We start from the raw sequence: 15165 nt of genomic DNA, 5'->3' as shown, positions 1-15165 counted from the left end.
TAGGAAACCATTAGCAAGCGTCCGATCGCAGGCCCTAAGCTGTACTTGTGTACCAGATATGTGGCGAAAATACAGAGAAATGGAGAAACTGGGAATGATAATACGAAAGCATATGAGCTCATACATCCTAGGAGCCAATTTATGTCTTGTATATTGAGTTACGCTCTTCTGCTGAACGGTAAAGTTTGAGAAACTTCTCAGATACTTTAAGGATCCTCTCAGCGATAACTCTCACAGTTTCAGCACGGTCCTACAATAGAGATTCATATCTGTGGTTTAGGTCCAACACGCCACACCCGTGTTCTGGTTTTCATCCGCAGACGTAGATGAGCAAGACAGAGGGGAAAACCTTTCTTCTGTCCTCCTCGCTCTTTTCTCTTCAGGTTTGCAGGTCTATAAGGAATAACCTTAAACCTCACAGACACCATGTTTTCACTTTCCCCAGCACATTTCTGACCTTCGCCAGCTTACACTGCTGTTAACAATCTTCGTATTTGTATAAAGTCTAGAGAGAGTTTTTTACCAGCAGAGGCAGGTATTAATCAGTTTTGGATTCAATATTATAATATTCACGCATTAATCCCTTTATGCACTATGCAAATTTAACTAAGGATATGCCATATAAGCCTCTAATGGACTTTTAATGGGGAAGAATCAAACTCTCTTTCTCGCCGAGCATCGATTAAACCAAATTTCACAGATACTTTCGTGCTTTTTGTCTGTGCAAACTTTGATATTTCAGGACATCTCAATGTCATGCATGGTTTGTAATGCATGTCACCTAACGACATGACAACGCTGTAGTAGTCTCTTATGTAATAAAATCACTTTAAGCTCAAGAAGGATCATTTTTTTCTGTAGCTCTGTTATGTATTAAGTATAGATAGTATAAACAATACATATTTTAAAGTATTTGGACACTTAACCCAAACTTTAAAAAAAAAGAAAGAAATATATGTATATCTTTTTTTAAATAAATAATAATAATAATGATGATGATGATGATGATGAAGATGGTTGTTTTTATTATGATTATAATATACACTACCGTTCAACATTTTGGCATCTGTAAGTTTTTGTTCAGACTTATGCTCACCAAGGCTGCATTTATTTGATTAAAATTACCGTAAAGTACAGCAAAAATTGTGAAATATTATTCTAATGTAAATCAGCTGTTTTCTGTGTGAATCTGTGTTAAAGTGTAATTTATTTCTGTGATGCTCCGCTGTATTTTCAGCATCATTCCTCCAGTCTTCAGTGTCACATGATCTTCAGAAATCAGAATAATATGATGATTTACTGCTCGAGAAACATTTCTGATTATTATCAGTGTTGAACACAGTTGTGCTGCTCAATATTTCTGTGGAAACTGTGACGCATTTGATTTTTCAGGATTCATAGATGAACAGAACGTTCAGAAATACAGCGTTTATTTAAAACAGAAATATTTTATAACAGTAGAAACATCTTTACTGTCACTTTTGATCAATTTAATGCATCTTTAAATAATAATATTAAAATATGAATTTAATTCTGCAAGGCCCAGTCGGTTCATTAACTCCGGTCTATGTCTGTTTGTTGCGCAGGGCCTGCTCTTCTGATGTGCTCCATGTTTACAGGTTAGAGAACATAGAGAACAGAAGATCACCCACCGTCAGCGTGAACAGCCAGCACAGCACACAACAGGAGAGCCAGCATACTGAGACGAGTGTGTGTGTGTGTGTGTGTGTGTGTGTGTAACAGCAGGGCAGCTCCTTCAATCACAGCACTGTGGGGAAAAGCAGACAGAGAGACTGATTAACCTGGAGCTGAGAGACTGAGAGAGAAACATCTCCAGCTGATATAAACACATACATGCCACGCCACGGTTGACGTCCCACAGAAACTATGCCATCTAGGAGCTCGTATTCAAGCCAAATGCTGATTTAGTCCACTCATTTAACCCTTTTGGCTCCACAAACTTGATTTCACAATGCGTTGATTGCCAAATGTGTAGAATTAAATTCATATTAGTGCCACACAAATACATTCTTAGTGTTACTGCAAAAAGTGCTACAATTTAAACAGGATTTTGTACTACTGATGCTTCATTAATGCTTTTGGTTATTTATTCAACTCTATAGTTGATTCTATTCGACTGTGCGAGTGAAAGACGCATTAAACTTCAAGTGCATACTAGAAATCGGCCGTCAGTAATACACCTCCAGTTCCTGATATGAATTAACATCGCACACGTTTAAATACAGACAGCCGTGTGTCTTGTTCGTAGTTTTGAGATGTTAAAACATTGCTACTGATAGTTCAGGAGTGACTCCTGGATTCTGTTCACACCTGGAATAATAACGTAGTGAATTCAGTTCTGACAAAATCATGCAGTTTCACTCTTATAAAGTCTGGTTTGTGTCTGCTGCACATAAACTGAAATGCATTCCCTTCACTACTGTAATGCATGGTTTATATGGTTAGGTAGTTGCTGACCAGGATGTTTCTAGATCTAATTTGACACGTCAGTGCATCCTGTTCAGCCTGGTCACAATTTTAACATCCTTTTCTCATTTCCTCTTTCTTTCTTCCTTTCTTTCTTTTCTCTGGGAAGTCAAACCTCTTAAAGACTACGTAAAGTAGATTGGTTTCCTTCCCTGTGATGACACATTTCTTCTGTTAACAGGAAGTCTGGGTGGACTTCGTCCTGATTTTAAACTGATCAAAGATGATGAAAAGATGTTCGTAATGTTACAAAATATTTCTATTTCTAATAAATGCTGTTTTTCTGAACGTTCTGTTCATCTGTGAATCCTGAAAAATGAAATGTATCAGTTTCCACAGAAATATTGAGCAGCACAACTGTGTTCAACACTGATAATAATCAGAAATGTTTCTTGAGCAGTAAATCATCATATTTTCATGATTTCTGAAGATCATGTGACACTGAAGACTGGAGGAATGATGCTGAAAATACAGCGGAGCATCACAGAAATACATTACACTTTAACACAGATTCACACAGAAAACAACTGATTTAAATTATAATAATATTTCACAATTTTACTGTTTTTACTGTATGTATGGCCAAATAAATAAAGCCTTGGTGAGCAGAAGAGACTTTAAAAAAAGAAGAGATTTTCAAAATTATTAAAAAGTCTTACCGACCCAAGATTTCTGAATGTCAGTTTTATTCATTAAAAACAATGTAGATATATCAAATTGCCTTTATATTTAGTAAAGACATTCAAGGCCAAACCTGTCGGAGATCTCCTGCATTAGTCGAGTTTGATTTCATGTGGTCTTTAACACCCTGACAGACACAAACAGCTGCATTACTAGCTGACTTCCTGATCCGCTTGCTCACATCCACCCTATCTTTGAGCAGAAGCACCACAGTTATCCGACTGTAGGGCGATCTAAAGCAGCGAGTGGGCGCTCGATGAACAGGTCAGACTCATGTGAGCTCTGACTAAACTCTTCCAGTCATGATCTGCACTCAGCACAAAACATGCGGTCAGACAACTGCACTGCTACTCTCTTCAGAAACTGAGACAGAGTCAACTTTCCTCCGAGACAAAGCTCATAATAACTAGTCAGGCTTTCCACATGCATTAAAGCACAGCATGATTAAACGCCACACTTTCTAGATCACAGGAAGTGTCTGTGTGAACTTCAAACAGCACATTCCTTCACTCGTTCCTTCCTTCTGGATCCTCAGAAAGCCTCAGAATGTCTTTTGTTGGACTCGATCACTTTGTCAGTGTCTTTCAACGCAGTGCTGTTCCAAAATTCCGTCTAGACTCCAAAAAATAGTTTAGCCAGAAATGAAGATGCTATCCTCAGGGAATCCAAGATGTGGATGAGTTTGTTTCTTCATTAGATTTGGAGGAATGTAGCATTGCATCAGTGTCTCAGCAATAGACATGTGCTGGTATTCGATAACGCGAAATATCTCGGTAAAGAATATGCACGATATTGTTATCCTGGGCACTTCAAAATACCATGAATAATTATATATTATAAATTATTCAGAATTTGTAATTCATTTTAAAAATACTATTCCCATCAACTGGTCAAAATGCACAACACAACTGTATGCTGCTTGAAAGATGTGTGTGTGTTCTGATGTGAACAAGCACGCATGAGAAGCACATGAGGAACACCTGACACACACATTCACTCTCTGACAGCAGATGGCGCTAAACTGCAGCCGTTTCCCTTCAAACCCCATAAATAAAGCAGCTGCTCTACTTTCTAAAACATATAGAAATCATTTTAAATAGCATTCAGATCTGTGGATTTGCTGTGATGTTCATCACAGTGCCAAATACTTAATTATATCGATTTAATAGGCCATTTATTTTCAAACTCTTTTTTTTTTTTCATTTTAATCTGGACTACAACGCCCTAGATATTGTTTGAAAGTGTTTTGGGTCTTTATTGTTCAGTCTCACTTTATATTAGGGCTTCAATAGTTAACATTAGTTAATTAATTAGTTAACATAAACTGCCAGTTAAAATTCTTCTGAACATTCATTAATTTTAGGTATTCCAATATATAATAACTTATATTGTTAAAATCGAAAGTTGCAACTGTGTAATTAAAAGAGCTAACATGAACTAAATTATAAAAAAGATTAAAAAAAACTTCTGTAGTGAATGTAGCTATTGCTCATTATGAATGTTAATGGTTAACTAATGAGGTCTTATTGTAAAATCATATCTATGGGTCTTTAGATTTATTTTGCACTTTAATCTGTGTAAAACTTTATATATGTTTCTGTATTGCTTTATTGTATTTAAATGTTCAGTTATTTTTGTTATAAGAAAAAAGTTATTTAACCTGTTATACTGTATTATGACCAAACTTTTTTTAACTAAATATTAATACTGTGATAAAAGCGTAAGAAACTAATCGCAACAGGAACATCTGACACCAGCATATCCCTATTCGTCAATGGATGCTCTGCAGTGAATGGGTGCCGTCAGAATGAGAGTCCAAACAGCTGATAAAAAACATCACAATAATCCACAGCACGCCAGAAAACTAAAAGAATATGATGTAAGCATTGTGTACGATCAACACTATAGAGTCAAAAAATAAATCACCGGCTGCTTTGCATGAACATCCAATACTTTCTCTAGAAAAACTACAGTGATCTTCCACCCGGGTCACGGCTCGTTGAGTCATTAAAGCTGTATAATACACTGCTTCCTGCAGCATCTATTCATATAAACAAGCACATTTATCCCTGTTCTCAAACAATCACCTGCATTAGTATTACTCACATCAGTAAACCCCAGGCCACAGTTTATCCACCAGGTACTAAATGTATAATATCCTGGACTGCTATTTGTTACTCTAAATTACTGTAGAAACACAACAAGAGGAGAAGAACTGCTTCCCTAAACACTATAGAGCAGGGTAGACTACATTAATCTATGTGTGCATGCACCTTAAGTATGCAAAAATGCTATAGAATAGAATAGAATAGAATGTATTTTCCCATTTTTGGGAGTTTTGTCCTGGACTCACAGCCAGCAATCAACATCAGACTCGTCTAACATATAGCACACAACTCAACAACAACAATAATGTTAATAATAATAACTTAAAATAACTTTCAAATAATGAAATGCAGTTATATATATATATATAAACATTTTCGAAAAGCAAAGCAAAGCATGAGTCTGTGTGGTTTGAGAGTGTGTCCAGAGCCTGATCTAATGTAAATGCAGAGATGCTGTGAATCTCATCAGTGAAAGTGAGATGTTGAAGGTAAAGTCCAGATCAGGGCTGTGGTTCACATCTCAAACTCTGGATCCAATAAAGCGGAGATTCATTATCCACAAAGAAACGACCCAAATAAAGCCAGCTCACTATTAGATCACTATTTCTGAACTGTAGAGAAGTTTGAATCTCCGACTCTGCTCAAAAACAACACACCCTGAATGGCTCTGACTCACTGATTCAGTTTTTCTTTCACAAAGAACCCCGCAGTTTTCCTAAGACTTTCCTAAGCTTTTTTCCCCGAGCACCGTTACACAAACCGAGCCGTGTTTTCTAGCGACTCGAGCGGATCTGAAAGATGCATTGGAGGCATTTTGATGAACTCACCATCTCAGCACTGAAGTCAGAGGACAAAGCGCCTGAGCTCGAGCGAAGCGTGAACGCGCACGGTTTATTTGTAACACTGAGTGAAACTAAATTGCTACGTCACCCTTGTCGGGCGTATGACGTCACGGGTCACTGCCACAACACGCTTTGATTCCTGAGACACAGACAGACTTCAGCATTCACGGAATCTTCTCTGAGACACAGTTTTACTCTGGATGTCCTGCACGGGCCACATTCAGGGCTTTTTGTGGATATCTAATGTTTACTTAGTCCTTAAATATTCATGATCAACTTTAGTACTCCTAGGGACATATGATGATGTTTTGTAGTTATTGTTTAAACCTGAGTGATTTTCAAACGTTTTGTCTTAAAAAAGAAAAAAAATTAAACCCCTCAGAAAATTGTTATGGGTTTCAACTCGGATTATGACTTTTTTGTTATGAAACGGCATACTTTTCATACATGTCTTCGGTAGAGGACAAACAGCATGTTAATCAGGCATTTTGGGGAAACACAACATAGCCATACACACACACACACACACACACACACACACACATTGTATAGATTGGGAATTCGCTTGTTAAGTCTGACGTCACGTAGCAGCGCTTCCGTGTCCAAACGCTCTATCAGTTACCATGAGAAAACAACAAAAGGTGCTAATATAAACTCACAATGTGATAGAATACTAGCGAAAAAGTTATAATATTAACCTTTAACTCCATATCGAAGTATCAGATAGCCAGACAATGAAAATATAAATATAAAAAATATACATAAAAATTATTTGTGTTTGGGACGCTGTGAGCACGGAGACTGTAGTGTATACCGTAAGTTTGATAGCATTTAGCTTAAATTATTAATATGAATAAACAGTGCTCATAAACGGCTGCTGAGGAAGCGAGTTGAGGCTTGGACCCGGAAACAGCGCTTCTTACGTCATCACTTAGCAATTTATTGACATTTTACGCATATTGCATAAAAACAATAGTATACAAAATCATTCTGTTATATCTTTGACATAGTCGAGAATCATATTTGTACAAAGTTTGGTTAAAAATAGTCTGATAACTGATTGGTGAATGAAAAAAAAAAACATTGTTTTGTAGTTGTTGTTGTTGTTTGTTAATAACACTCAATCCATAAAGACAATATGAATAAATTATTTGTCTCTTTTACTCCAATCAATTTAATGACATAAGATAAATAAATAAATAAAATTTAAGAAACTTGATCTAATGTAAATGCAGAGATGCTGTGAATCTCATCAGTGAAAGTGAGATGTTGAAGGTAAAGTCCAGATCAGGGCTGTGGTTCACATCTCAAACTCTGGATCCAATAAAGCGGAGATTCATTATCCACAAAGAAACGCATAAAAAACTTATTTAAACTTAAACTTTTTTTTCTGGCTCTCAGGAGGATATTATTAGTTATTTAATAATGGAAGCGAAAAACAACACAAAACATTATAGTAAGGGTTTATTATTTTTGATATTTCATATTAATATTGACTGTGCTTACTCTTTCATCGTTTACTAGGTTAACCTTATAGAGCGAATCACCTCGATGAGACAGAAAATAAAAAGCATATAGCCGATTGTTATTAGCCTATCTGTATTATTATTAAAGTTAAATATAGTTACTAAAAGAAAAAAAAACAATAATATGATCTGCTACACTGACTGAATGAAGTTCAGAAGACCTACAATACTTGAAACAATGCTGTAGTGTTCTGTAAAACTGTAAAAACACTTTGAGATCTCTGTTTGACCTGTAAAATCAATCAAAGTTAATGAATCCAAGTTTCCAAACATCACAGTTCAGTGCTCTGGCTGAATTCTATTATTATTCAGAGACTTTTACATTTCAGATATTTTACTTCTTCTTTATTTTATTTTATTTTATATTTTGATATTAAAATGACCATATTATTGTTACTCAGATTTTTGAATTAATAATTATTTATATAAAAAAACGCTAAATAACAAAACTGTGAATAAAATAAAACATGATATAGCCTAAGAAAGAAAGGAAAAAATCCTTCCAAATAAATAAATAAATAAATAAATAAATAAATAAATAAATAAATAAATAAATAAATAAATATGCAAGTCAATAAATAGTCAGGGCAGGGATATAAAACATACGTGTATATTTCTAGTTTGAAAGTTAATTTTTTTGTAATTATTACACAAATTATTTTCATTTGATTTTATTTAATCAAAATTCAACGATAATTTCCCCTACATTTGTTTTGCATAGACATTAAGTATACATTTAATCTGAAATATATGTTTAACTAAATTATTAAATGTAAGATATGTAACGATAGAGCGTATATGTTTATATATATACATTCTAGAGGCACTACGTGACAATATATAATAAACACATAATTGTATGTATTTATAAGAAAATTGTATATATTTAGAAGACTTTTATTCTGTCGGACGCGGGGTGACGTCACCTCCGGGAACCGGTTGTTGACAGAGCGCTGATTCTTTCTGCTGCAGTGTGAACAGATCTTGATAAAACTGGTGAGAAATTAGTCCTTTTGTGTTGAATTACATGTCACTGTGATGAGAAATGAATCAACGAGTGATCGGTGTTGATCTGAATCTCGTGCTCTCTGTGCTTTAATACAGCTGGAATGTTTTGTTTCGATATTATCGGAGTAAATGTGTTCCAGAACAGAAACAGAAACAGTTGATATCACAGATAAAGGTGTTTAAAAGAGAGGTTTTCGGATATAAATCAGACAATACTGTCAACAGGCAGAAAACAAACACATTTCGACCGCGGTTTAGGCTTGAGATGATCAATATAATCCAGGCGAATCAGACATATGTGAAGAAACCCCTCAGAATACAGAGAGAATAAACTAAAGTGCTGCTGAAGTTAAGAAGAAAACCCACAGCCTTCATAAAGATCTGAACTGAAATCAGACAGAAAACATGCAGTTAAAGAAATTCAAGGTGTGTTTATTCAGATCTTTCCTCTCCACTGAAAGACTCGATCAGCTCTGAACAAGCAGAAAACACTTCATAGATTACTTTTTTATTTTATAGTTCATATTTACTATGCTGATTTTTTATTTTATTTTTATTTTAATCTGTGAAAATTTAATGTGAAAATTCAGCTTTGCATCACAGGAATAAATTACACTTTAACACAGATTCACACAAAAAACAGATGATTTACACTAGAATAATATTTCACAATTAGTACTATATTTTTTGATCAAAGCCTTGGTGAGCAGAAGAGACTTCTTTAAAAATAAACACAAATCTTACTGATCCCAATCTTTTGCTCAGCAGTGTGTGTGTGTGTGTGTGTGTGTGTGAGTGTGAGTGTGTGTGTGTGTGTTTAACTGAAATGCATCTCATCCCGTTCTCTCTCTTGTAGGATATGGAGAGCTCAGCTTGGCATCTCTCCCTGAAGCTCAGCGACAAACCCAAGGAAGTGTTTCAGTTTCCAGACACTGAGCCCGGAGACGTGTGTCCAGGAGGATACCAGGTGTCCACGCTCAAGCAGCTGATCTCAGCGCAGCTCTGCGACGCTCTGCCCGACCCCGAGCTCATAGGTGAGTGTGCTTCAGGACCATCGCTGCTGTGGATCGCTGGGTTTGACGCTGCTGTGTTTTCAGACTTCGTGCACTGTGGCTGCGTGCTGAAGGATGATCTCACGCTAGACTCCTACGGGATCAAGTCTGGATCCACGCTTCATATCCTCAAGAAGACGTGGCCGGAGCCGGAGGTCAAGCCTGGTGTGTTTGAGCTGAGCTGAGCTGTGATGTGTGTGTGTGTGTGCAGATGTGTGTCAGTGGTGGTGGTTCTGAGTGTTTGTGCTCCTCACACAGAGCCGGTGAACAGATCTGCTGCTGTCAGAGAGTTCAGGACGCTTCAGGCTGCTCTGCTCTCCAGCGGAGGCTACAGAGACGCGGTGCTCACTTCAGTCTTCACCTTTCACTCACACATTCAATCCTGCTGGAAACTACAAAATGCCAGAATGGAGCAACAACAAAAAAAACAAATCATTTGAATTAATTCTGAGTCCACAATAAAGTACAGAATGAATGTGTGAAAGAATTAGCAAATTGCAACTATACATAGTGTATTCATACTGATTTAACACGTTTCTTCTGAAACCCTCTGTTATCCACATACATTCATTCATTATTCTTGAAAGTGATGTAGTATATTTTGTTTCACTATTATTTATTTAATATTGTATTTTGAGGTAATTTACTACTACTATTTGATATTTGCATCTAAATTTATTTTTATTTAAAATAATACAACTGAAAATTAAAGAAAAAAAAAGTTAAAATATATATTAAAAGTATTTAAAAACAAATAAACACTTGCAAATAAAATGCAAATAAAAATATAGAAACACACACACACATAAATGCACACAATTATTAAATTAATACATTTTCATTTTGATATGTATAGTTTGGAAAATGATTTGTAGATTGTAGACCAAAAATGTATAAATAAATAAATTTACAATTATTTAAAATAAAATCATTTAAATTTATAAAAAAAGAAACACACACACACACACACACACACACACACATAAACTGGATATATAATATACAATTATTAAATTATTATATATATTTGGAAACTTTTTAATAATATTTAATTATGGGTGATTTGTAGATTGTATGTCATTTTTGTATTTCCCATTCATTCCTTATGATGGTTTTTCATTTTGACCATGTGTCTATTTTTAAGACCATTTAGCTTTGTGTAATCATGTCAGTGACTTCATTATTATTTTTATTGTTTGTTTTATATATCAAGTCCCCAAGTTGCAAACTTTTTTCTATGAAGAAAAGTGCAAACCTGATTGAGTCGCTGGGTTGCAGGTGTTTAAGATGCTGGCTAATAAAGAGTCTCTGGAGCAGATCATCGTGGCCTCGCCGGGACTCCGCTCGGACCCCGTGGCTTTAGGTAGGGTGACTGTGAAGCACACTGCAGCTCCAGGGTTTGATTGGGTCCGTCTCTCATCAGCTCACTGGTTTTACAGGTGTGCTCCAGGACAAGGATCTGTTCGTTCAGTTCACAGACCCGAAGCTGCTGGACATGTGAGTCTCCTGAACACACACAGACACAGTCTCTCACAGAGCCCCAGTGAACATGATCTCCATCACCTCCCACAGACTGATCCAGTCTCACCCAGCACTGGTCAACGCCATCATCCTGGTCCTGCACTCAGTGACCGGCAGCAGCTCCACACGAAACCCTGCCGCCGCCTCCTTCAGTGAGCTGCCAGGTACACGTCTGATCCTGATCCTCATCCTGATCCACAGCTCCGGATCACTGATGCTCATGTCTTTATTCTCTCTCTGTGTGGAGCAGGAGGTTTTCTGTTTGATGGCATGTCGGATGAGGACGACGATTTCCAATCTGTACGTTTTTACCTCCTTCAATGTAAAATATACAATGTGTTGATGTTAGAATATTTTGTGTATAAAACATATGTGTATGTGTGTGTGTGTGTGTGTGTGTTAGATTAGATTTTATTATAATTGTTATAGTTATATATTAATTTTTTGTAATATATAAAAATGGAATATTTATTATTATTATAGTGAAAATAATTGTTTCATTATTATAGTAGTATTATTGTGAGAAGAGGTTGTTTTATTAGTGTTTATAATAATATTGTAGTGAGGAAAATGTTTAGTATTATTGTGAAATCACAGTGACCAGATAGTATTTTGATGTATATGGTCATACTGTACGTGTTGTTTGAAGCAGGGAAGCAGAGGCGGTTCAGTGCGAGCCCAGCGAGTGTCTGCAGGCTCCAGACCACAGACGTTTGGTCACAGCGGAGCCACGGGCCCCCGACCCATCACTCAGAGCGAGCTCGCGTCCGCCCTGGCCTTAGCCAGCACTCCGGAGAGCAGCGGCGTCACAGCGACACGGAGCGCTCAGGTCACACACACACACACACTGAACACCAGGTCTCAGTGACTAATACAGCTCACATCTCCACTCAGTCCTCACTGTGCTTTACTCTGCAGGAGGGGTCTTCCAGCGCAGCGTCAGGGTCGTCAGGAGCCCGCGTCAGCAGCAGTCTGTTCAGTCACGCGCTGCAGCAGGCGCTACAGGCCTCTGGAGTGAGCTCACCTCAGGTGACACAACCACAACACACAATCACACACACACACACACACACACACACACACACAATCACTCACACCCATGCACGCGTACATTCACACACACACACATACACACGTACACACACACACACAGACATACACACGTACACACACACACACACACACACACACACATACACACACGTACACACACACACACACGTACGCACACACAATCACACCCATGCACGCGTACATTCACACACACATGTACACACACACACACACACACACACACACACACGTACACACACGTACACACACGTACACACACACACGTACGCACACACAATCACACCCATGCACGCGTACATTCACACACATACACATACACACACACACACACGTACACACACAGACAAACACACGTACACACACACACGTACGCACACACAATCACACCCATGCACGCGTACATTCACACACATACACATACACACACACACACGTACACACATACACACACAGACATACACACGTACACACACACATACACACGTACACATACACACGTACACACACACGTACACACACATACACACGTACACACACACACACACACATGCTTTCTCAATGAATTCATTTTATTTTCTAAATCCATTGGCAAATATTAGTTTGTTTTACATCTAACTTGAATTATAAGATTAATTTTGACCAATTTCTCATTAAACAAGACTTCTTTATAAGTAATGTAGTAAGTAGAATTATTATCATTATTATTGTTATTATTGCATTTAAGTTAGTATGAAGCAATATATGCATTGTATACAAGCACAATTCTAACTTTAAATCATTTCTGTATATGAACTTGTATATGTTTTACTACTATCACTTAGTGTTTTGTCACCCAAATCTTTCTGTCATGGTTTACTCTTTTTAAACCTGTATGAGTTTGTCTCTTCTGCTGAACGCTCTTCTGTGATATTTTGAAGAGGGTTGGGAAGCAAACAGTTGCTGGTACCCATTGACTTCTATGTTAGTTAGTTTTTTTTTTTTTACACACATACTGTTGAAGCCAATGGAGTCCACCAACTGTTTGGTTCCCAACATTCTTCAGTATATCTTCATGTTCTTCAGGAGAAGCTCATACAGGTTTGGAACAACATGAAGGTAAGTAAATCATGACAGAATCTGCATTTCTGGGGAACTGTCCCTTTAATTCCATTAAATGAGAGCAGTAGAGGATTGATGCACTGCTGGCTTTAACATGTGTGTCTCTATCTGTGTGTGTGTGTGTGTGTGTGTCTGTGTGTGTGTGTGTGTGTGTGTGTGTGTGTGCAGGGCCGCTGGCAGACGCAGATGCAGCAGTTGAGGGATATGGGCATCCAGGACGAGGAAGTGGCTCTGCGAGCGCTGACAGCCACAAACGGAGATCTGCAGGCCGCTCTGGAGCTCATCTTCTCTGGAGGAGGACGACTCTGATGTGTGTGTTTGGCCTTTAGATGCTGTGAAGTGACCAGTTCAGTCAAACTCACATCTACCTTTGCCTTAAAAACATGCTTTCTTTGATTTGTTTTTTTACTTTTCATCTAAATAAAGTTTAATTCTAGAATGCATGGTTTTAGATGTGTGATCTGTGAAGGATAAACTGTATTTGAGTGGACACTCTGGTCGTGCCAGTATATGAGCACTAGATGGCGCTGTAAGATAATATAAGAGACTACAGTCTGTGTTGAGCTTGATACTCAGTGTGTGGAAAAACACGTGGCATAATTTTTTTTAACGAAGATAATACAAATTATACAATATGTATATGAATAAATTAGAAGATAATACATTTAAAGATTACAACATTTCAGCACAAAATAGTAATTGAAGAACTAAAAAAAAGTTTGCTTTTTAATGAGAGGAAATATGTAGAATCACAGTAAAATAGTCATTTATAATTATGAGAAGGGGTGAGCCACTGGCTCATCTTACCCCACTCCTGCCATTTTAACAGACTTGTATCATCCAGCAGTTTAGAGCTAACAGTATTATAACCTCCTAAAACACAAACACGATATTTTTTCTGATTTGTCTATAATTGTTTAGACACAGGAAGTAACATACATCACACAAAAATCACTTTGAACAGCAAAAAAAACTTTTTTTTTTTTTTACCTAAATGTAGTTACCATTTATATCACGGCCTCTCTCCATCACAGGGCAGGCAAAATGGAAAACTCTTTATATATTTGTGTTCACATCATCTCAACTTCCCCACAGACTCACCCTTATATTACCCCATATTACATAATATATATATATATACATAAAAAATATTCATGAGTGCCTAGGAATTTTTTTAAATCAACAAAATCAAAGTCTTAGAAGGGTACTATATTGTCTGAACACAGCTGCTCTCCTCCGTTCTGGGGACACACACACACACACACACCTGTATGTAGTTTCCTGATATCAGACAAACACTCTTCATTCATAAACATTACCTATACATTGTATCTTCAGGAGAGTTGCTATGGAGACCATTTTTCATGACATCACACATCAGCAGTGCGCACTTTACATTATTTGACAGTAATGTGATCATACCTCTGATGTCACACACACTCCTGGTCTGGGTCTGATCACACAATGCTCTTCATCTTCAGAACACGGTTGAGTGGCTGGTTCTGGAGCAGCACATGTGCAGGGTTATTATTGTCACCGAAAACTAAAATAAAGACCAATTTATTATTATTTTAATCTGGCTAGTTACTAAAGCAGCATTTCTCGTTTTAATTGTGTAACTTGTACCAAAATAACTGAAACTAAAATAAAACTAAATATAGATCAAATAAAGAAAAAACGAAAAGAAAAACAACTGGATGTAAAAATATAAAAAAATATTGCTGAATATTTTTGTGGAAACTGTGATACATTTCTTTTTCAGGATTCA

At 37.0% G+C, this 15165-nt stretch overlaps 2 protein-coding genes across 3 annotated transcripts in view; one reads left to right on the top strand and one right to left on the bottom strand.

Annotated features, from left to right (window-relative positions):
* cd276 (CD276 molecule) overlaps positions 1 to 1763 on the bottom strand; it is a 74251-nt gene extending 72488 nt beyond the window's left edge. Inside the window, exon 1 of the mRNA XM_059564314.1 lies at positions 1653 to 1763. Within this exon, the coding sequence (XP_059420297.1) occupies positions 1653 to 1698 (46 nt within the window). The 5' untranslated portion in view covers positions 1699 to 1763. The remainder of the gene's footprint in view (positions 1 to 1652) is intronic.
* A 6776-nt stretch (positions 1764 to 8539) lies between these two features.
* On the top strand, positions 8540 to 13840 carry ubl7b (ubiquitin-like 7b (bone marrow stromal cell-derived)). 2 transcript variants are annotated; one of them, XM_059564313.1, is made up of 11 exons: positions 8540 to 8640; positions 9509 to 9686; positions 9750 to 9869; positions 9963 to 10045; positions 10983 to 11067; positions 11144 to 11201; positions 11277 to 11389; positions 11476 to 11525; positions 11878 to 12054; positions 12144 to 12254; positions 13566 to 13840. In XM_059564313.1, exons 2-11 carry the CDS (start codon positions 9512 to 9514, stop codon positions 13704 to 13706), a joined length of 1113 nt encoding a protein of 370 aa, XP_059420296.1. In that variant the 5' UTR covers positions 8540 to 8640; positions 9509 to 9511; the 3' UTR covers positions 13707 to 13840. The 2 variants fall into 2 exon arrangements, with proteins under 2 accessions (XP_059420296.1, XP_059420295.1); XM_059564312.1 differs by having other exon boundaries at positions 11875 to 12054.
* Positions 13841 to 15165: the final 1325 nt, after the last annotated feature.

Source organism: Carassius carassius, chromosome 13, assembly GCF_963082965.1.
Source record: "Carassius carassius chromosome 13, fCarCar2.1, whole genome shotgun sequence".
Lineage (NCBI taxonomy): Eukaryota > Metazoa > Chordata > Actinopteri > Cypriniformes > Cyprinidae > Carassius > Carassius carassius.
This window is presented reverse-complemented; position numbering and strand designations above follow the sequence as displayed.